Source organism: Plectropomus leopardus, chromosome 9 (genome assembly GCF_026936395.1).
Source record: "Plectropomus leopardus strain MGB_pleo_1.0 chromosome 9, ASM2693639v1, whole genome shotgun sequence".
Classification (NCBI taxonomy): Eukaryota; Metazoa; Chordata; class Actinopteri; order Perciformes; family Serranidae; genus Plectropomus; species Plectropomus leopardus.
In genome coordinates, this window is record NC_142184.1 from 62,339 (window position 1) to 85,980 (window position 23,642).

General features: G+C 44.2%; 1 protein-coding gene across 1 annotated transcript in view; it reads left to right on the top strand.

Moving 5' to 3' along the window:
- Positions 1–8,610: 8,610 nt before the first annotated feature.
- The window catches only part of tsr2 (TSR2 ribosome maturation factor), a 37,635-nt gene continuing 22,603 nt past the window's right edge, over positions 8,611–23,642 (top strand). Inside the window, exons 1-3 of the mRNA XM_088081505.1 lie at positions 8,611–8,741; positions 10,432–10,522; positions 13,117–13,208. Of these exons, the coding sequence (XP_087937631.1) occupies positions 8,664–8,741; positions 10,432–10,522; positions 13,117–13,208 (261 nt within the window). The 5' untranslated portion in view covers positions 8,611–8,663. The remainder of the gene's footprint in view (positions 8,742–10,431; positions 10,523–13,116; positions 13,209–23,642) is intronic.

The following is a 23,642-nucleotide window of genomic DNA, read 5'->3' on the forward strand; positions in this document are numbered from 1 at the left end:
CATCACTGATGTCTCATTGTCCCCAAAAACTCTGCTCCATATTTCCTGTTCGTATCCAAAGTCACGTTTGAGCCACAGGACATCCACATTATCAGGGCAGAGGATACCCGTCAGATCCTCCATGTCTCCAGGTGTCACTGAGGTAAATCCTCCTCCGTCCACGTCCCTGCAGACGATGACAGTGGCGTCGGTCCAACACTCCTCTCCTCTCCTCTGGTCCACATTTTAGCTGAGCGTGGTATTATGTTGGGCGATTTTTATGTGGCCGTCTCGCCCCTGTTTGTGCCCTTGACACGGATCACAGTGTCAGGCGGACCCCCTTTCATCCCTAACAAACTGTTGGAGAAGGAGCTAGTCCATTTCGGGAAGTTTGGTGGTTTCGAAACAGCTTGGCTCAAATGAAAAGATGCCAAACTGCAACATGTTCAGTCTCTTCAGAGACAGCCTTCATGTATCTGAATGATCCTGCACAAAACTCAGAGGTGACTTTCATTCATCCTCTAGGCTGATTATTGTAACTCTGAGGTCTCTTAGGTCTCTCCAACAGGTGCAGAACGCTGCTGCTCGTGTTTTAACAGGAACCAAGAAAAGGGATCATATCTCTCCTGTTTTAGTTTCTCTGCACTGGCTCCCTGTGAAATCCAGGACTGAATTTAAAATCCTCCTTCTTACTTACAAAGCTCTAAATGTTCAGGCTCCATCCTATCTGTCACAGCTCAACTCCTAACCCTCAAGATCTCTGCGCTCTGAAAATGCAGGGTTACTTGTAGTTCCCAAAGTTTCCAAAAGTAAGATGGGAACCAGAGCTTTCAGCTACCACGCTCCTCTTTTATGGAAACATCTTCCAGTTTCAGTCAGGGACGCAGATACCGTTTCAAGTTTTAAGGGTAGACTTTAGACTCTCCTCTTTGATAAAGCTTATAATCAGGGCTGGCTCAGGCTGCCTGGACCAGCCCCTAGTTAGGCTGACATAGGTTTAACCTGCCGGGGGACTTCCTCTGATACACTGAGCTCCTTTCCTTCTCTCAATGCCGCCATCGGGAAATCATGCATGTCTGTTAACTGCATTGCCGTTTGCAAGCTTAGCTTAGCCTCAGTAGTTTAGCCTCAGTAGTTTAGCCTCAGTAGTTTAGCTTAGCCTCAGTAGTTTAGCCTCAGTAGTTTAGCTTAGCCTCAGTAGTTTAGCTTAGCCTCAGTAGTTTTGCCTCAGTAGTTTAGCTTAGCCTCAGTAGTTTTGCCTCAGTAGTTTAGCTTAGCCTCAGTAGTTTAGCTTAGCCTCAGTAGTTTAGCCTCAGTAGTTTAGCTTAGCCTCAGTAGTTTAGCCTCGCTACGTTTATCCCGTTGTCTCGGGAGCATTTCCGCTCCCTTGTTTCCTAGTTTTCCCGGATCCTGGCCTTAACCTCGGCCGTGCCTGACCGTGGCGATAGCTGCACCGATGCTGCGATCCTGCCTTTGGACGCCTCCGTATCAACATGTGCACGAGACTCTTATTGTTGTGAGATTTAAGTTTAATGTCACTATGAGGCTACCGTAGCCAGCGTAGGAGTGTACGTGATGACGTCACCTAGATGGAGTTCGCCTACAAAAATTGTGTATGTACATGAGCAGAGAGCTGGTAGCAAATACAGAGCCACGTTGCTGAATAAAGCTGTGTTCAAGATTCATCCAAGTCTCCCTCATTATCATGACATGGTGTCAGAATTGAGGACTTCACGCTGACGTCGGAGACAAAATGGCTAAGTTTGGTCCCCCGGAGCCGTTCGACTTTTCCCACCCGGCAGAGTGGCCGGTGTGGAGGCAGAGGTTCTCCCGCTTTAGAGTCGTGTCCAAGTTGAATAAGGAGAGTGGTGAGGTTCAAGTGAACTCATTTCTTTATTCAATGGAGAGAGATGCAGAGATACAGCTCGTTTGTGTTTCCTGCTGCCACAGTAGCTGTCCCACACCCCGAGTTTGATTTTAAGACGGTAGTGGAGAAGTTTGATGAGCATTTTGTGCCCAGATGTAACGTCATACATGACCGTGCCTGCTTTCACAAGCGGAACCAACGGGCCGGTGAGACCGTGGAAGCCTTTGTCCGGAGCCTGTATGAGCTGGCGCAGCACTGCGAGTTCGGCAACAGTAAGGATGAACAGATCCGTGACAGAATCGTCATAGGAATACTGGACAAAGAGGTGTCACAGCGGCTACAGCTCGAGGCGGATCTGACGCTGGAGAAGGCGGTCCAGCTCGCGCGTCAGAGCGAGCAGGTTAAACAGCAGAGCGCGGAGTATGTGGAAACCAGAATGAATGAGGGGAGACACAAACAGCGCAGCAACACAAGATGGAGCCGTGATAAGCCGGGACAGCCCCAGAGTCAAAAATATGGCGACAGTAAACAAAGCTGCCAGCGGTGCAACAGAGTGCATGTTAAAAAGGAGAGCTGCCCAGCCCGAAATAAAAGATGCAGGAAGTGCAACAAGATGGGTCATTTTGAAGCGGTATGTAAATCCAAAATGCTAAAAAAAAGTCAGGACAGAGGGTGTGGAGGATTCAGAGGAGGATTCATTTTTCATAGGAGGAATTTTCCTTGGTTCTGTGAACGATACAAAGCCGACTGTCATAGTTGAGCCTGACTCAGACACTGACTGGGACGTAAAGCTTGAAGTAAATGGCAACCCAGTCGAGTTTAAAATCGATACTGGAGCCGACACGACGGTTATAACAGAAGAGACATTCAATAGGCTACAGCCGAGGCCCAGACTGACTGTTTCTAAGCTGCCTGTGTACAGTCCAGGCGGGAAAGTTTCATGTGTGGGAAAATTCATCGCCAACAGCACGTACAAAAAGCAGAAATATCAGTACTGGATCACTGTGATAAAAAGACAGTACACAAGTGACCTACTGGGAAAGTCAGTTGCAAAACGAATGGGACTGGTTGCAAGAGTGAACGAGATCAGCCGCAGCCTGACAAACGACGTGTTCGGAGAAATAGGACTACTGATTTGTGAGCCTGTTAAGATAGAACTGACAGATGATGCAGTGCCATACACTGTGAACACGCCATGCAGAGTCCCCTTTCCACTTCTACCGAAAGTAGAGAAGGAGTTAAGGCGTATGCTCAACTTGGGAATCATCGAGGAGGTCACTGAACCCACCGATTGGTGTGCACCGATGGTGCCTGCCCCAAAACGCAACAAAGACGAGGTCAGAGTGTGCGTGGACTTAAAAAGACTCAACAAGGGAGTAAAGCGAGAGCGCTACATTCTACCCACACTGGATGACATAACACCCAAGCTAGCTGGAGCTAAGGTATTTTCGACACTGGATGCATCAAGCGGATTCTGGCAGATCCCACTGGATCCCAGCTGCCAGAAATTGACAACGTTCATAACCCCCATGGGCAGATTCTGCTTTAAACGTCTGCCATTCGGAATTACATCAGCACCCGAGATCTTCCAGTGGCTCATGAGTAATCTGCTGAAGGGCCTGGAAGGAACCGTCGTCGTGATGGATGACATCCTGGTCTACGGGGCTGACAAGTCAAGTCAAGTCAGTTTTATTTATATAGCCCATTATCACAAAACATGGTTTGCCTCAGAGGGCTTTACAGTGTACGACATCCCTCTGCCCTTAGACCCTCACATCACCCGAGGAAAAACTCCCCAAAAAGAACCCCTGTAACGGGGAAAAAAAAGAGGAAGAAACCTCAGGAAGAGCGGTAGAGGATAGTGAGGGATCCCTCTTCCAGGACGGACAGACGAGCAATAGATGTCGTAAATAGCAAGTGAAATACAATCATGGCAAAAAAGGAAAGAGAAAGAGAGAGGGGGAGAGAGGGTGAGGGGGGGGCACAGCAATAATAGAAACAGATGCATGTCATATTACAATAATGGTAGGTGTGAAATTAGTAATTGCTCTCTATGATGATGTTGATAGAGATGATAACAGTCTCATGCATATGTGAAAGGGATTTGTCCAAAGGCAAGATCACAGCATCGGCGCAACCAGGACCAGACCACGATCAGGGTGAGCGGGGGGCACAGAATCAGTACAGCCACAGCACGAGCACAACCAAAGGCAGGGTCGCGGCATCAGCACAGCTATCACCACGGTCAGGCACAGTCAAGGTTACGGCCAGGATCCAGGGAAACTAGGAAACAAGGGAGCAGGAACGCTCCCGAGAGGCAACAGGATTAGCGTAGTGCAGTTCAACAGACCCAGGCTCTGTAATCGCGAGCCCCAGGTAGTGAGAGTACCACATGGCTATCACAGAGCTAAGCTAAGCTTGCAAATGGCAATGCAGTAAACAGACATGCATGATTTCTGATGGCGGCATTGAGAGAAGGAAAGGAGCTCAGCGTATCAGAGGAAGTCCCCCGGCAGGTTAAACCTATGTCAGCCTAACTATGGGCTGGACCAGGCAGCCTAAGCCAGCCCTAATTATAAGCTTTATCAAAGAGGAAGGTCTTAAGTCTACCCTTAAAAGTTGAAACGGTGTCTGCCTCCCTGACCGAAAATGGAAGATGGTTCCATAGGAGAGGAGCATGGTAGCTGAAGGCTCTGGTTCCTAACCTAATTTTGGAAATTTTGGGAACCACAAGTAACCCTGCGTTTTCAGAGCGCAGTGATCTTGAGGGTTGGTAAGGAACTATGAGCTGTGACAGATAGGATGGAGCCTGACCATTTAGAGCTTTGTAAGTAAGGAGGAGGATTTTAAATTCAATCCTGGATTTCACAGGGAGCCAGTGCAGAGAAGCTAAAACAGGAGAAATATGATCCCTTTTCTTGCTTCCCGTTAAAACACGAGCAGCAGCGTTCTGCACCAGTTGGAGAGACCTAAGAGATTTGTTTGGGCAAGGAGGAACACGTCCAACGCTTGGATGCGGTGCTATGTACCATCAAAGCTTCAGGTCTCAAGCTTAACAGAGCAAAGTGCCACTTCAGACAGACTGAGCTACAGTTTTTTGGGCACATCATTGGCGCTGATGGAGTGAAACCAGACAGCAGCAAAGTTGAGGCTATCACCAAACTGCCCGCTCCCACAAATGTGGAGCAGCTTCGCCAGGTACTTGGGCTCATGAATTACGTGGGCAAATTCCTTCCTGGCCTGTCCACCATGCTGCACCCGCTCACGAGCCTGCTCAGAAAAGAGACAGCATGGGTCTGGGGTGCGCTTCAAGAGAGCGCATTCAACAAAGCCAAAGTCACACTAGCAGCAGCACCAGCTTTATGCTACTACGACGCAGGCCGGCAGACTGTGGTCACAGCGGACACCAGCAGCTACGGCCTGGGCGCCACTCTGCTGCAGGACCACGACGGGGAGTTGCGAGCCGTCGCCTTCGCCTCCCGCACCCTCACAGATGCAGAGAAACGATACTCTCAAATAGAGAAGGAGTGCTTGGCAAGCGTGTGGGCCTGTGAGCGCTTCGCCCGCTACATCCAGGGGATGAGTAAAGTACGTCTCCAGACAGACCACAAGCCCCTGGTACCATTGATCAACAGCTACGATCTGGATAAAACGCCACTGAGGTGTCAGAGGCTGCTTATGCGGCTGATGCGGTTTGATGTCATCGCAGAGCACGTCCCAGGGAAACAGCTGGTGGTGGCTGACGCACTATCAAGGCACCCTCTGGATGGAGATCACAAGTCAGACACAGATGATCAGGTCAGAGCATATGTGAACATTGTGGTAAAGAACAAGCCAATCACCTCACCTAAGATGGAGGAAATCCGCAGAGCCACGCAGGATGACGCGGATCTTCAAAAAACGATCAAGTTCATCAGAAAAGGATGGCCACAAAGAATGGCAGAGTTCTCACCACTGCGAGGATTTTTCACAGCCAGAGCTCACCTTTCTGAATCTGATGGACTGGTGCTGTACCATGATCGCATTGTTGTTCCAGCAGCACTCAGATCCAGCATGCTAGACCAGCTGCACGAAGGTCACCAGGGCCTCACCAAGTGTCGCGAGCGGGCCCGGTTGACTGTGTGGTGGCCCAACGTAGGAGCCCAGATCACCAAGAAAGTAAGTCATGTGATTTCTGTGCAGAACACAAACCTACACAGAGACGAGAACCACTGGAGATGATTCCGCTGCCGAGTGGTCCATGGCAAAGGATCGCAACCGATCTGTGCGTGCTGGAGGGTAAGAACTACCTCATTGTAGTTGATTATTTTTCACGAGATATTGAAATAGCTTCCCTCTCAACCACTACAAGTGCTCTTGTGATCAGCAAGCTTAAATACGTTTGTGAGATGGGGAATTCCACTAGAGTTAGTGAGTGATAACGCCACTCAGTTCACATCAGCTGAGTTCCAGGAGTTCAAACAGAACTATGGCTTCACCCACATAACCTCCAGTCCCCACTACCCACAAGGCAACGGTGTAGCTGAGAGAGCAGTCCAAACAGCTAAACGCATTCTTAAACAGCCTGACCCCTGCCTGGCTTTAATGAGCTATCGCTCTACACCCATTGCTGCAACCGGAGTGAGTCCCGCACAGTTGATGACAGGACGACAGATTCGTACAACTGTCCCAGCACTGGAGGAATCATTACAGCCAAAACCAGCCAACTATGACCTCGTACACCAGAAAGACACCGCAGCTAAGGAGGCTTACAGGTTCTTTTACAACCGCCGACATTCAGCTCGTCCTCTCCCTGAGCTGCACCCAGGTCAAGAGGTCAGAGTAAAACTTGATGGAGACAAGGGCTGGAAGACCCCCGCTAAAGTCATCAGTAAGTCTCAGGAACCGAGATCCTACGTGGTGGAGATGGACAGCGGCACGGTGACTCGTCGCAACAGACGACATCTTCAGGCCGTCCCGGAGACCAACAACCCTGCGACACATCAGCAGAGTGCTGATCCTGTCCCTCAGCAGGACTGCGGTTCCCCAGCCAAGCTGACAGGAGCTCCACAAGAACCACCCCGGAGCCCACCATTGTCAGATTCCATCCCACGGTCTCCTCCTCAGTCCACTACTTCCCAGAGGCTGACCGCCAGAGGCCGTGAAGTTAAGCTGCCTCTCAGATTCAGAGACTGATGGGGATTCCGAAGGAGTATTTTCCTCTCTGTTCAAGGGCAGAATAATCCCTTTTCAGGACTGAGGGTAGTCTACCCCGATGATGTCCTATGTTCAGTAAGGAGAGAGGAGAGACTGTTATGGAAAAAGAAAACTGAAAAGTTATGTTGTATATTGATGTTAATAGAAACTGATACTGTTTGACATGTTACAGTTTATTGAAAATAATAGGGTTACAGATATTGTCTACCAGAAAGTATTAAGTTCAGATATGAAGAATGATTTGCACTTTAACCGGAAATAGTAAACCCGGAATGTTTAGTTTTCCTTCTAAGAGGGGAGATGTTGTGAGATTTAAGTTTAATGTCACTATGAGGCTACCGTAGCCAGCGTAGGAGTGTACGTGGTGACGTCACCCGGATGGAGTTCGCCTACAAAAATTGTGTATGTACATGAGCAGAGAGCTGGTAGCAAATACAGAGCCACGTTGCTGAATAAAGTTGTGTTCAAGATTCATCCAAGTCTCCCTCATTATCATGACACTTATCATCACCTACAACATCATCACAGAGTCCCCCCCCCCTCCCCCTCTCACCCTCTCTCCCACCCTCTCTCCCCCCTCCCCTCTCTCCCCTCTCTCCCTCTCTCCCCTCTCTCCCCTCTCCCCCTCCCCCTCCCCTCTCTCCCCCTCACCCCCTCCCTCTCTCCCTCTCTTCCCCCTCTCCCCCTCTCTCCCCTCTCCCCCTCTCCCCTCTCCCCCTCTCCCCCCTCTCTCCCCCTCTCCCCTCTCCCCTCTCTCCCCTCTCTCTCCCCCTCTCTCCCTCTCTCCCCCTCTCCCTCTCTTCCCTCCCCTCTCCCCTCTCTCCCCTCTCCCCACCCCTCTCTCCCTCTCTCCCCTCTCCCCTCTCTCCCCCTCTCACCCCCCTCTCTCTCTCTCCCTCTCCCCCCTCTCACCCCCCTCTCTCTCTCCTCCTCTCCCTCTCTCCCCCTCTCTCTCCCTCTCTTTCCCCTCTCCCCCTCTCCCTCTCTTCCCCTCTCCCCCCCTCTCTCCCTCTCTTCCCCCTCTCCCCCCTCTCCCTCTCTTCCCCTCTCTCCCTCTCCCCCCCTCTCTCTCTCTCTATCTCACCCTCTCTCCCTCTCTCCCCCCTCCCCTCCTCTCTCCCCTCTCTCTCCCTCTCTCCCCTCTCTCTCTCCCCTCTCTCCCCCTCTCTCCCTCTCTCCTCCCTCTCTCTTTCTCTTTCCTTTTGATGATTGTATTTCATTTGTTATTTACGACATCTATCACTCATCTGTCCGTCCTGAAGAGGGATCCCTCATCATCCTCTCCTCCTCGTTTACACACACACACACACACACACACACACACACACACACACACACACACACACACACACACACACACACTCTCTCTCTCACACACACACACACACACACACACACACACACACACACACACACACACACACTCTCTCTCTCACACACACACACACACACACACACACACTCTCTCTCTCTCTCACACACACACACACACACACACACACACACACACACACACTAAAATCTAAAATCTAAATATCTGTCTGATCGGAGTGATCTTCTCTCGGCTGCTTCTGTCTGATCAGTACTCCTCTCTCGACTGCTTCTGTCTGTCACATCCAACATGGCGGCCTCCGCGGGTTCACGTGAGCTGTTGTCGGAGGGAGTGAGAGCTGTCCTGCACACCTGGCCGGTCCTACAGGTAAACTCTGAGAGGACACTCTGAGAGGACACACACTGAGAGGACACACACTGAGACGACTGACCACCGGGACCAGCTAACAGGCTAATGCTAACATGACGGAAGTCTTTGGTCATGTCAAAGTAAAAGCATGAAGTCCAAATCACAGACAGTCCTCCTGACATCTGAGGACATTCTGTCCACATCCGATCTGGATAGGAGGACACTGAGACACAGAGAAAAAGACACACACTGAGACACAGAGACAGACACACTGAGACACTGAGACACAGAGACAGACACACTGAGACACTGAGACACAGAGACACACTGAGACACAGAGACACAGAGACACACACAGACACAGAGACACACACAGACACAGAGACACACACAGACACTGGGTACATCCCCGTTTCCCTCACTCGCATCTCTTCCTCACGTCTTCGTCCTACCCACAGGAGATGCGAGGACAGAGACATGTCTTTAGCGCAGGGGTAGGCAGTGTCTCTTTGGCCCGTCTCCCGCGTCTCTGACTATGGTTTATATGGAAACGAGTCGTGATCTTATTTTTTGAAGATTCAGTTTCGTCGTTGTTTGTCTGTTTTATTTCTCAGTTGCAGAAATCTGAATCCTGCAGGCGGAATATTTAAAGGGTTAATGTTTCGTCACCTTGAGTTCGGATCGTATTTCTGCGGCTTTCGTGCCTTTTCTGATAAATTCTTTCTAAAATTTCAAAAGTGGTGACGGTCCTGAATCAAAAAAGGGTTAGCGATAGATTTCAAATCCAGGACAGGAGACAGCTCAGAGGGAGACGCCTCAGAGGGAGACGCCTCAGAGGGAGACGGCTCAGGGGAGAAAACTCAGATTCACTCATTTTAAGTATCAAATATGTTTTGTGGCTTCAGACACGTGAAGGTTTCCGACCCCTGCGCTAACTCATCAAAGCGGCGCTCAGGAGCGATCAGCCTCTCGTGTGACTGTTTGAAATGACGATCGGTGTTTTGATAAAAGTTTAGGAGGGAAACGACAGATCGAGAAAAAGATGGTGGATCAGGAAACATTAACGTGGAAAAGTTGGGAGTGATGCGGTGATGTCGGCGCGTCAGATCGGTCTGATCGGTCGCGGCCGCGGTCCGATCAATAGCCGGTATCCGCTCGCGGGGGCGCGTCGCCCGGTAAAAGACTTGAAGGCCGCCCTCATGTATCCTCGCTTCCCTCTCCTCCGAGAGCCTCCCGCCTCCTCCGCTCCCAGACTCCTCCGAGTGCATTCGACAGTTGGGATGTCCTTACGTGTTTCGGTCCTGATCGGTTTGCGGGTCAAGTGATCGAGGATAGAAGATGGAGGAGCCGAGGAGTCGAGGAGGGATATTGGGATGTACCCACAGTGACGGTCTGGCTGTCCTCCGTGGTTTTGTGAAATAAAAAGACATTTTGTGACATCAGACCGAGAGACAAAAGAACTCACACTGACTCACATTATTATTTCCGACTTAATAATGTCCGAAATTATAACAACAACAACAATAATAATAATAATAATAATAATAATAATAAAGAGGTTGTCTTTGTTGGCTATTCTTATTATATTTTTATTATTGATGTTGAATTATTATTAATATAATAATAATATAATATTGTAATATTTTGAATTGAAAAGAGGGCGGAGCTCAAAGCTTACAAAATCGCTCCTGTTTGTTTACATCCTCAGATCGCCGTAGATAACGGCTTTGGGGGCGTGTACGGGAAGCAGAAAGCTGATTGGATGGTGGATGTAGTCCGGCAGTATTTTCATGACAACGGTGAGTAACCATAGTAACCTTTGAAGTAACAGCAGCTCTTTCTTGTATATGTTTATACTGTACTGTTACTGTACTCTACCTGCTCAGGTACTGTGTACTGTGTACTGTGTACTCTACCTGCTCAGGTACTGTGTACTGTGTACTGTGTATTCTACCTGCTCAGGTACTGTGTACTGTGTACTGTGTACTGTGTACTCTACCTGCTCAGGTACTGTGTACTGTGTACAGAGATCACAGGTTTGTTCTCCTGACTTTTGGCCTAAAAGTAAAATCTCTGTTTTCACACGAGGGCTGCACCTAATGATTATTTTTTTTATTGATTAATCTAGTGATTATTTTTGCTTAATCAATTAATGTATTGATTATTTTTTTGTTTCAGTAACAAAACTCAAATCTAGCAGCACAACAAAACATCTGACAGTAAAATTACTGCAGTTTGAATAACACTCAAACTTTTCTCTAACAGAAATAATTATAACTCGTCCGTTCTTTCTGCATCACAACAGTCCAGCCTGAACTGCCTTAAGGCGCACCGCTGCCTGCTGATGTGACTGCTGTGTTTTCATATTTATAAGCACGTTCCTCTCATTTATGAAGTTATACAAGCTCCTGCACAGCTGACAACCACATCCTGTCAATGTTTCAAAATAAAATACATTATGTCAGCAGCTGATGGCGTTCTGTCCACAGAGACGCAGTCAGGGGGCTTTTGTTCTGAAAGGGAAGCAAGGAAGTTGAGGTAAAACAAACATCTTAGTTTTTCCTCATCTCTGTGACAGAGAGACTAAACTGCAGTATAAAGCGGTACAGAGTCAACTAACGCGAAAAAAACGGCGAGCCACCGTTTCGTGGATGTTCTGCAGCTGACGCGCGGCTCAGACGCGCCTGACAGGCGCTGCTCAGGGGTGCAGCGTGCGCGCTCTAACCTGATGACATGAGCGCTGAAACAAAAACAACACACTCAGCGCCGCTCACGCTCTCATGACGTGCGCAATGTGAAACGGTGCGACGCGTCGACGCACATTACGTGAATCAACGTATTCACGTAATCGATTACGGCGATGCGCCGCCCTCGTCAAACCACACCCAATTTAAGATTTGAATGTTTTTTTTGTCATAAAAACAAACAAAAAAAAAAGACGAAGAAATCAGTCAAAATTGGCCAGCCCTAACCTGAGTGTACCTGGGCTCTCGCTGTGTCGTGACTCTGACCAGATTCCACCGTGGATGTATAAGGAAGTCTGGATACCGCCATGGGGGCGGAGCCTCGTTCTACCCTCCTTGCTTGTTGGCGCATGAAGCAGAGAAAGTTTCTTTTCCAGGTTTAGAAACTGGCCCTACGACTACTGGCCCATAGAGCAGCGCAGTCCAGATTAACGGCAGCTGAATGCGGCCAGGCGTGAGCGAGCGCGGGCGAGCGGTTAACTTTCGCAGGTGGAGCGTCCAACTTCCGGATTAGCGCCTCGGCTAGCTTGAATGGCGTTCTAAAAAATTCAAACTTGCGGCTCTTTTCAAATATTATTGAACTGAATGGTTTACATCTAGACAGGGAGCGTGGGGGTTTTGATGCTCACAAAAAATTATGAACTGATTTACAGATGTCTCTTTCCTCATGTTAGTCAAAGGGGAAAAGTCTTTCTGGGCCAGTGTCGTCACGCGACCGACTCAAACGCTGTAATTCCACTTTCGGCCGCTATGTTCATTTTGCATCAACGCATGGCGCACTTCCTGGGGGCCTGGGTTTCACCTCCACACCTGAGAGTGAAAATACGTGACTCACTCAGCTACCGTTTGGCAGTAGCCCTGCACACCAACAAGCTCCTCCCACTGAAATGCTTCACCCACCGACAAGCTCCACCCACTGACAAGCTCCACCCGCTGACAAGCTCCACCCACTAACAAGCTCCTCATTGGTTAAAACGAGACACAGCTGAGCATACCTCAAAGACAGAAAAGACGGCTGTCCAAGGCCAACAGAAGACAGAAAAGACGTCCAGGGGCCCGGCAGATGTCAGCGGCACTGTCACAAGCTGAATGTTATTGTCTGAGTCCCTCAGGCCCCAGATGGGGGCCCGGGCCCTGAATGAGACACAGAACCAGCAGCTGGACCCCTGAAGACGTCTTCCTATGAGACATGTCCCTCTGAGACATATCTCATAAGCTCTGTGGAGGATCTTTTCATTTATTTTGGGGTGTGAGGTTACAATGGTGTTTATGTTGGAGTCATAGGTTATTTAAAACGCCACGCCCACCGTTATCAGGCCGCCCGCCACCTGCCGCGGCCCAGCTCCGCTGATCGCGGGCGGCCTGATGACACTGTCCCTTGAGCAGGATGTAGGAGCCATGGGAGTGCGGTGGCAGCATGGTGGGACAGGAGACAGCAGAGGACGCCGCTTCACAGGAGGGTGGGGCCATGTGAGTGCTACCCCCTGATTGGCTGGTACAGAGGCGGAGCCTGCTGAGGGTCCACCAATCGGGAAACTGTTATCGGTCTGAGCTGGTATGTTAGACTGAAACATGAAAGGAAGTGACCTCACTCTGTGTGTGTGTGTGTGTGTGTGTGTGTGTGTGTGTGTGTGTGTGTGTGTGACCAGCTGACCTGCAGCGCTGCGAGGTCGAAGACTTCATTGCGGAACTGATGGATCAAGAGTTTGACACCGTGGTGGATGATGGGAGTTTACCTCAGGTAACACACACACATTTTCGGTCATTTTTTGGACATGCTATATTTCTGTGGTTTTGGCCATTTTAGACACTTTCTTTGCTATGGCGTGTCTCAGCACGCTATTTTAGGTGGTTTGAAAGTGTTTTTAGCTGTTTTTGGAACGTGCCATATTTTGACATTTTTGCCATACTATAGCCTTGCGTCTTCGGTCATTTTTTGGACATGCTATATTTCTGTGGTTTTGGCCATTTTAGACACTTTCTTTGCTATGGCGTGTCTCAGCACGCTATTTTAGGTGGTTTGAAAGTGTTTTTAGCTGTTTTTGGAACGTGCCATATTTTGACATTTTTGCCATACTATAGCCTTGCATCTTCGGTCATTTTTTGGACATGGTATTTTATGGTGTCTTTGGCCATTTTAGACACTTTCTTTGCTATGGCGTGTCTCAGCACGCTATTTTAGGTGGTTTTAAAGTGTTTTTAGCTGTTTTTGGAACGTGCCATATTTTGACATTTTTGCCATACTATAGCCTTGCATCTTCGGTCATTTTTTGGACATGCTATATTTCTGTGGTTTTGGCCATTTTAGACACTTTCTTTGCTATGGCGTGTCTCAGCACGCTATGTTAGGTGGTTTTAAAGTGTTTTTAGCTGTTTTTGGAACGTGCCATATTTTGACATTTTTGCCATACTATAGCCTTGCATCTTCAGTCATTTTTTGGACATGCTATATCTTTGTGTTTTGGACCGTTTTTGCAACTTTCTTTGCTATGGCGTGTCTCAGCACGCTATTTTAGGTGGTTTTAAAGTGTTTTTAGCTGTTTTTGGAACGTGCCATATTTTGACATTTTTGCCATACTATAGCCTTGCATTTTCGGTCATTTTTTGGACATGGTATTTTATGGTGTTTTTGGCCATTTTAGACACTTTCTTTGCTATGGCGTGTCTCAGCACGCTATTTTAGGTGGTTTTAAAGTGTTTTTAGCTGTTTTTGGAACGTGCCATATTTTGACATTTTTGCCATACTATAGCCTTGCATCTTCGGTCATTTTTTGGACATGCTATATTTCTGTGGTTTTGGCCATTTTAGACACTTTCTTTGCTATGGCGTGTCTCAGCACGCTATTTTAGGTGGTTTTAAAGTGTTTTTAGCTGTTTTTGGAACGTGCCATATTTTGACATTTTTGCCATACTATAGCCTTGCATCTTCAGTCATTTTTTGGACATGCTATATCTTTGTGTTTTGGACCGTTTTTGCAACTTTCTTTGCTATGGCGTGTCTCAGCACGCTATTTTAGGTGGTTTTAAAGTGTTTTTAGCTGTTTTTGGAACGTGCCATATTTTGACATTTTGCCATACTATAGCCTTGCATTTTCGGTCATTTTTTGGACATGCTATTTTATGGTGTTTTTGGCCATTTTTGCAACTTTCTTTGCTATGGCGTGTCTCAGCACGCTATGTTAGGTGGTTTTAAAGTGTTTTTAGCTGTTTTTGGAACGTGCCATATTTTGATATTTTTGCCATACTATAGCCTTGCATCTTCGGTCATGTTTTGGACATGCTATATTTCTGTGGTTTTGGCCGTTTTTGCAACTTTCTTTGCTATGGCGTGTCCCAGCACGCTATTTTAGGTGGTTTAAAAGTGTTTTTAGCTGTTTTTGGAACGTGCCATATTTTGACATTTTTGCCATACTATAGCCTTGCATCTTCGGTCATTTTTTGGACATGCTATATTTCTGTGGTTTTGGCCATTTTAGACACTTTCTTTGCTATGGCGTGTCTCAGCACGCTATTTAAGGTGGTTTTAAAGTGTTTTTAGCTGTTTTTGGAACGTGCCATATTTTGACATTTTTGCCATACTATAGCCTTGCATCTTCGGTCATTTTTTGGACATGCTATATTTCTGTGGTTTTGGCCATTTTAGACACTTTCTTTGCTATGGCGTGTCTCAGCACGCTATTTTAGGTGGTTTGAAAGTGTTTTTAGCTGTTTTTGGAACGTGCCATATTTTGACATTTTTGCCATACTATAGCCTTGCATCTTCGGTCATTTTTTGGACATGCTATTTTATGGTGTTTTTGGCCATTTTAGACACTTTCTTTGCTATGGCGTGTCTCAGCACGCTATTTTAGGTGGTTTTAAAGTGTTTTTAGCTGTTTTTGGAATGTGCCATATTTTGACATTTTTGCCATACTATAGCCTTGCATCTTCGGTCATTTTTTGGACATGCTATATTTCTGTGGTTTTGGCCATTTTAGACACTTTCTTTGCTATGGCGTGTCTCAGCACGCTATTTTAGGTGGTTTGAAAGTGTTTTTAGCTGTTTTTGGAACGTGCCATATTTTGACATTTTTGCCATACTATAGCCTTGCATCTTCGGTCATTTTTTGGACATGGTATTTTATGGTGTCTTTGGCCATTTTAGACACTTTCTTTGCTATGGCGTGTCTCAGCACGCTATTTTAGGTGGTTTTAAAGTGTTTTTAGCTGTTTTTGGAACGTGCCATATTTTGACATTTTTGCCATACTATAGCCTTGCATCTTCGGTCATTTTTTGGACATGCTATATTTCTGTGGTTTTGGCCATTTTAGACACTTTCTTTGCTATGGCGTGTCTCAGCACGCTATGTTAGGTGGTTTTAAAGTGTTTTTAGCTGTTTTTGGAACGTGCCATATTTTGACATTTTTGCCATACTATAGCCTTGCATCTTCAGTCATTTTTTGGACATGCTATATCTTTGTGTTTTGGACCGTTTTTGCAACTTTCTTTGCTATGGCGTGTCTCAGCACGCTATTTTAGGTGGTTTTAAAGTGTTTTTAGCTGTTTTTGGAACGTGCCATATTTTGACATTTTTGCCATACTATAGCCTTGCATCTTCGGTCATTTTTTGGACATGCTATTTTATGGTGTTTTTGGCCATTTTAGACACTTTCTTTGCTATGGCGTGTCTCAGCACGCTATTTTAGGTGGTTTTAAAGTGTTTTTAGCTGTTTTTGGAACGTGCCATATTTTGACATTTTTGCCATACTATAGCCTTGCATCTTCGGTCATTTTTTTTGGACATGCTATATTTCTGTGGTTTTGGCCATTTTAGACACTTTCTTTGCTATGGCGTGTCTCAGCACGCTATTTTAGGTGGTTTGAAAGTGTTTTTAGCTGTTTTTGGAACGTGCCATATTTTGACATTTTTGCCATACTATAGCCTTGCATCTTCGGTCATTTTTTGGACATGGTATTTTATTGTGTCTTTGGCCATTTTAGACACTTTCTTTGCTATGGCGTGTCTCAGCACGCTATTTTAGGTGGTTTTAAAGTGTTTTTAGCTGTTTTTGGAACGTGCCATATTTTGACATTTTTGCCATACTATAGCCTTGCATCTTCGGTCATTTTTTGGACATGCTATATTTCTGTGGTTTTGGCCATTTTAGACACTTTCTTTGCTATGGCGTGTCTCAGCACGCTATGTTAGGTGGTTTTAAAGTGTTTTTAGCTGTTTTTGGAACGTGCCATATTTTGACATTTTTGCCATACTATAGCCTTGCATCTTCAGTCATTTTTTGGACATGCTATATCTTTGTGTTTTGGACCGTTTTTGCAACTTTCTTTGCTATGGCGTGTCTCAGCACGCTATTTTAGGTGGTTTTAAAGTGTTTTTAGCTGTTTTTGGAACGTGCCATATTTTGACATTTTTGCCATACTATAGCCTTGCATCTTCGGTCATTTTTTGGACATGCTATATTTCTGTGGTTTTAGCCATTTTAGACACTTTCTTTGCTATGGCGTGTCTCAGCACGCTATTTTAGGTGGTTTTAAAGTGTTTTTAGTTGTTTTTGGAACGTGCCATATTTTGACATTTTTGCCATACTATAGCCTTGTATCTTCGGTCATTTTTTGGACATGCTATATCTGTGTTTTGGACCGTTTTTGCAACTTTCTTTGCTATGGCGTGTGTCAGCACGCTATGTTAGGTGGTTTTAAAGTGTTTTTAGCTGTTTTTGGAACGTGCCATATTTTGACATTTTTGCCATACTATAGCCTTGCATCTTCGGTCATGTTTTGGACATGCTATATTTCTGTGGTTTTTGGCCGTTTTTGCAACTTTCTTTGCTATGGCGTGTCTCAGCACGCTATTTTAGGTGGTTTAAAAGTGTTTTTAGCTGTTTTTGGAACGTGCCATATTTTGACATTTTTGCCATACTATAGCCTTGCATCTTCGGTCATTTTTTGGACATGCTATATTTCTGTGGTTTTGGCCATTTTCGCAACTTTCTTTGCTATGGCGTGTGTCAGCACGCTATGTTAGGTGGTTTTAAAGTGTTTTTAGCTGTTTTTGGAACGTGCCATATTTTGACATTTTTGCCATACTATAGCCTTGCATTTTCGGTCATTTTTTGGACATGCTATTTTATGGTGTTTTTGGCCATTTTTGCAACTTTCTTTGTTATGGCGTGTCTCAGCATGCTATTTTAGGTGGTTTGAAAGTGTTTTTAGCTGTTTTTGGAACATGCCATATTTTGACATTTTTGCCATACTATAGCCTTGCATCTTCGGTCCTTTTTTGGACATGCTATTTTATGGTGTTTTTGGCCATTTTCGCAACTTTCTTTGCTATGACATGTGTCAGCACGCTATTTTAGGCGGTTTGAAAGTGTTTTTAGCTGTTTTTGGAACGTGCCATATTTTGACATTTTTGCCATACTATAGCCTTGCATCTTCGGTCATTTTTTGGACATGCTATTTTATGGTGTTTTTGGACATTTTTGCAACTTTCTTTGCTATGGCGTGTCTCAGCAAGCTATGTTAGGTGGTTTTAAAGTGTTTTTAGCTGTTTTTGGAACGTGCCATATTTTGATATTTTTGCCATACTATAGCCTTGCATCTTCGGTCATTTTTTGGACATGCTATTTTATGGTGTTTTTGGCCATTTTTGCAACTTTCTTTGCTATGGCGTGTCTCAGCACGCTATTTTAGGTGGTTTGAAAGTGTTTTTAGCTGTTTTTGGAACGTGCCATATTTTGACATTTTTGCCATACTATAGCCTTGCATCTTCGGTCATTTTTTGGACATGCTATATTTCTGTGGTTTTGGCCATTTTAGACACTTTCTTTGCTATGGCGTGTCTCAGCACGCTATTTTAGGTGGTTTGAAAGTGTTTTTAGCTGTTTTTGGAACGTGCCATATTTTGACATTTTTGCCATACTATAGCCTTGCATCTTCAGTCATTTTTTGGACATGCTATATCTTTGTGTTTTGGACCGTTTTTGCAACTTTCTTTGCTATGGCGTGTCTTAGCACGCTATTTTAGGTGGTTTTAAAGTGTTTCTAGCTGTTTTTGGAATGTGCCATATTTTGACATTTTTGCCATACTATAGCCTTGCATCTTCGGTCATTTTTTGGACATGCTATATTTCTGTGTTTTTGGCCGTTTTTGCAACTTTCTTTGCTATGGCGTGTCTCAGCACGCTATGTTAGGTGGTTTTAAAGTGTTTTTAGCTGTTTTTGGAACGTGCCATATTTTGACATTTTTGCCATACTATAGCCTTGCATCTTCGGTCATTTTTTGGACATGCTATATTTCTGTGGTTTTGGCCATTTTAGACACTTTCTTTGCTATGGCGTGTCTCAGCACGCTATTTTAGGTGGTTTTAAAGTGTTTTTAGCTGTTTTTGGAACGTGCCATATTTTGACATTTTTGCCATACTATAGCCTTGCATCTTCGGTCATTTTTTGGACATGCTATTTTATGGTGTTTTTGGCCATTTTTGCAACTTTCTTTGCTATGGCGTGTCTCAGCATGCTATTTTAGGTGGTTTTAAAGTGTTTTTAGCTGTTTTTGGAACGTGCCATATTTTGACATTTTTGCCATACTATAGCCTTGCATTTTCGGTCATTTTTTGGACATGCTATTTTATGGTGTTTTTGGCCATTTTTGCAACTTTCTTTGCTATGGCGTTTCTCAGCATGCTATTTTAGGTGGTTTTAAAGTGTTTTTAGCTGTTTTTGGAACGTGCCATATTTTGACATTTTTGCCATACTATAGCCTTGCATCTTCGGTCATTTTTTGGACATGCTATTTTATGGTGTTTTGGCCATTTTAGTCACTTTCTTTGCTATGGCGTGTCTCAGCACGCTATTTTAGGTGGTTTGAAAGTGTTTTTAGCTGTTTTTGGAACGTGCCATATTTTGACATTTTTGCCATACTATAGCCTTGCATCTTCGGTCATTTTTTGGACATGCTATATCTTTGTGTTTTGGACCGTTTTTGCAACTTTCTTTGCTATGGCGTGTCTCAGCACGCTAAGTTAGGTGGTTTTAAAGTGTTTTTAGCTGTTTTTGGAACGTGCCATATTTTGACATTTTTGCCATACTATAGCCTTGCATTTTCTGTCATTTTTTGAACATGCTATTTTATGGTGTTTTTGGACATTTTTGCAACTTTCTTTGCTATGGCGTGTCTCAGCACGCTATGTTAGGTGGTTTTAAAGTGTTTTTAGCTGTTTTTGGAACGTGCCATATTTTGACATTTTTGCCATACTATAGCCTTGCATCTTCAGTCATTTTTTGGACATGCTATATTTCTGTGGTTTTGGCCATTTTAGACACTTTCTTTGCTATGGCGTGTCTCAGCACGCTATTTTAGGTGGTTTGAAAGTGTTTTTAGCTGTTTTTGGAACGTGCCATATTTTGACATTTTTGCCATACTATAGCCTTGCATCTTCGGTCATTTTTTGGACATGGTATTTTATGGTGTTTTTGGCCATTTTTGCAATTTTCTTTGCTATGGCGTTTCTCAGCACGCTATTTTAGGTGGTTTTAAAGTGTTTTTAGCTGTTTTTGGAACGTGTCATATTTTGACATTTTTGCCATACTATAGCCTTGCATCTTCGGTCATTTTTTGGACATGCTATATTTCTGTGGTTTTGGCCATTTTTGCAACTGTCTTTGCTATGGCGTGTCTCAGCACGCTATTTTAGGTGGTTTTAAAGTGTTTTTAGCTGTTTTTGGAACGTGCCATATTTTGACATTTTTGCCATACTATAGCCTTGCATCTTCGGTCATTTTTTGGACATGCTATATTTCTGTGGTTTTGGCCATTTTAGACACTTTCTTTGCTATGGCGTGTCTCAGCACGCTATTTTAGGTGGTTTGAAAGTGTTTTTAGCTGTTTTTGGAACGTGCCATATTTTGACATTTTTGCCATACTATAGCCTTGCATCTTCGGTCATTTTTTGGACATGCTATATTTCTGTGGTTTTGGCCATTTTAGACACTTTCTTTGCTATGGCGTGTCTCAGCACGCTATTTTAGGTGGTTTGAAAGTGTTTTTAGCTGTTTTTGGAACGTGCCATATTTTGACATTTTTGCCATACTATAGCCTTGCATCTTCAGTCATTTTTTGGACATGCTATATCTTTGTGTTTTGGACCGTTTTTGCAACTTTCTTTGCTATGGCGTGTCTCAGCACGCTATTTTAGGTGGTTTGAAAGTGTTTTTAGCTGTTTTTGGAACGTGCCATATTTTGACATTTTTGCCATACTATGGCCTTGCATCTTCGGTCATTTTTTGGACATGCTATATTTCTGTGGTTTTGGCCATTTTAGACACTTTCTTTGCTATGGCGTGTCTCAGCACGCTATTTTAGGTGGTTTTAAAGTGTTTTTAGCTGTTTTTGGAACGTGCCATATTTTGACATTTTTGCCATACTATAGCCTTGCATCTTCGGTCATTTTTTGGACATGCTATATTTCTGTGGTTTTGGCCATTTTAGACACTTTCTTTGCTATGGCGTGTCTCAGCACGCTATTTTAGGTGGTTTTAAAGTGTTTTTAGCTGTTTTTGGAACGTGCCATATTTTGACATTTTTGCCATACTATAGCCTTGCATCTTCGGTCATTTTTTGGACATGCTATATTTCTGTGGTTTTGGCCATTTTAGACACTTTCTTTGCTATGGCGTGTCTCAGCATGCTATTTTAGGTGGTTTGAAAGTGTTTTTAGCTGTTTTTGGAACGTGCCATATTTTGACATTTTTGCCATACTATAGCCTTGCATCTTCAGTCATTTTTTGGACATGCTATATCTTTGTGTTTTGGACCGTTTTTGCAACTTTCTTTGCTATGGCGTGTCTCAGCACGCTATTTTAGGTGGTTTTAAAGTGTTTTTAGCTGTTTTTGGAACGTGCCATATTTTGACATTTTTGCCATACTATAGCCTTGCATCTTCGGTCATTTTTTGGACATGCTATATTTCTGTGGTTTTGGCCGTTTTTGCAACTTTCTTTGCTATGGCGTGTCTTAGCACGCTATTTTAGGTGGTTTTAAAGTGTTTTTAGCTGTTTTTGGAACGTGCCATATTTTGACATTTTTGCCATACTATAGCCTTGCATCTTCGGTCATTTTTTGAACATGCTTTTTTATGGTGTTTTTGGCCTTTTTTGCAACTTTCTTTGCTATGGCGTGTCTCAGCACGCTATGTTAGGTGGTTTTAAAGTGTTTTTAGCTGTTTTTGGAACGTGCCATATTTTGACATTTTTGCCATACTATAGCCTTGCATCTTCGGTCATTTTTTGGACATGCTATATTTCTGTGGTTTTGGCCATTTTAGACACTTTCTTTGCTATGGCGTGTCTCAGCACGCTATGTTAGGTGGTTTTAAAGTGTTTTTAGCTGTTTTTGGAACATGCCATATTTTGACATTTTTGCCATACTATAGCCTTGCATCTTCAGTCATTTTTTGGACATGCTATATCTTTGTGTTTTGGACCGTTTTGCAACTTTCTTTTGCTATGGCGTGTCTTAGCACGCTATTTTAGGTGGTTTTAAAGTGTTTTTAGCTGTTTTTGGAACGTGCCATATTTTGACATTTTTGCCATACTATAGCCTTGCATCTTCGGTCATTTTTTGGACATGCTATATTTCTGTGTTTTTGGCCGTTTTTGCAACTTTCTTTGCTATGGCGTGTCTCAGCACGCTATGTTAGGTGGTTTTAAAGTGTTTTTAGCTGTTTTTGGAACGTGCCATATTTTGACATTTTTGCCATACTATAGCCTTGCATCTTCGGTCATTTTTTGGACATGCTATATTTCTGTGGTTTTGGCCATTTTAGACACTTTCTTTGCTATGGCGTGTCTCAGCACGCTATTTTAGGTGGTTTGAAAGTGTTTTTAGCTGTTTTTGGAACGTGCCATATTTTGACATTTTTGCCATACTATAGCCTTGCATCTTCTGTCATTTTTTGGACATGCTATATTTCTGTGGTTCTGGCCATTTTAGACACTTTCTTTGCTATGGCGTGTCTCAGCATGCTATTTTAGGTGGTTTTAAAGTGTTTTTAGCTGTTTTTGGAACGTGCCATATTTTGACATTTTTGCCATACTATAGCCTTGCATTTTCGGTCATTTTTTGGACATGCTATTTTATGGTGTTTTTGGCCATTTTTGCAACTTTCTTTGCTATGGCGTTTCTCAGCATGCTATTTTAGGTGGTTTTAAAGTGTTTTTAGCTGTTTTTGGAACGTGCCATATTTTGACATTTTTGCCATACTATAGCCTTGCATCTTCGGTCATTTTTTGGACATGCTATTTTATGGTGTTTTTGGCCATTTTAGACACTTTCTTTGCTATGGCGTGTCTCAGCACGCTATTTTAGGTGGTTTGAAAGTGTTTTTAGCTGTTTTTGGAACGTGCCATATTTTGACATTTTTGCCATACTATAGCCTTGCATCTTCGGTCATTTTTTGGACATGCTATATCTTTGTGTTTTGGACCGTTTTTGCAACTTTCTTTGCTATGGCGTGTCTCAGCACGCTAAGTTAGGTGGTTTTAAAGTGTTTTTAGCTGTTTTTGGAACGTGCCATATTTTGACATTTTTGCCATACTATAGCCTTGCATTTTCTGTCATTTTTTGAACATGCTATTTTATGGTGTTTTTGGACATTTTAGACACTTTCTTTGCTATGGCGTGTCTCAGCACGCTATGTTAGGTGGTTTTAAAGTGTTTTTAGCTGTTTTTGGAACGTGCCATATTTTGACATTTTTGCCATACTATAGCCTTGCATCTTCAGTCATTTTTTGGACATGCTATATTTCTGTGGTTTTGGCCATTTTAGACACTTTCTTTGCTATGGCGTGTCTCAGCACGCTATTTTAGGTGGTTTTAAAGTGTTTTTAGCTGTTTTTGGAACGTGCCATATTTTGACATTTTTGCCATACTATAGCCTTGCATCTTCGGTCATTTTTTGGACATGGTATTTTATGGTGTTTTTGGCCATTTTTGCAATTTTCTTTGCTATGGCGTTTCTCAGCACGCTATTTTAGGTGGTTTTAAAGTGTTTTTAGCTGTTTTTGGAACGTGCCATATTTTGACATTTTTGCCATACTATAGCCTTGCATTTTCAGTCATTTTTTGGACATGCTATATCTTTGTGTTTTGGACCGTTTTTGCAACTTTCTTTGCTA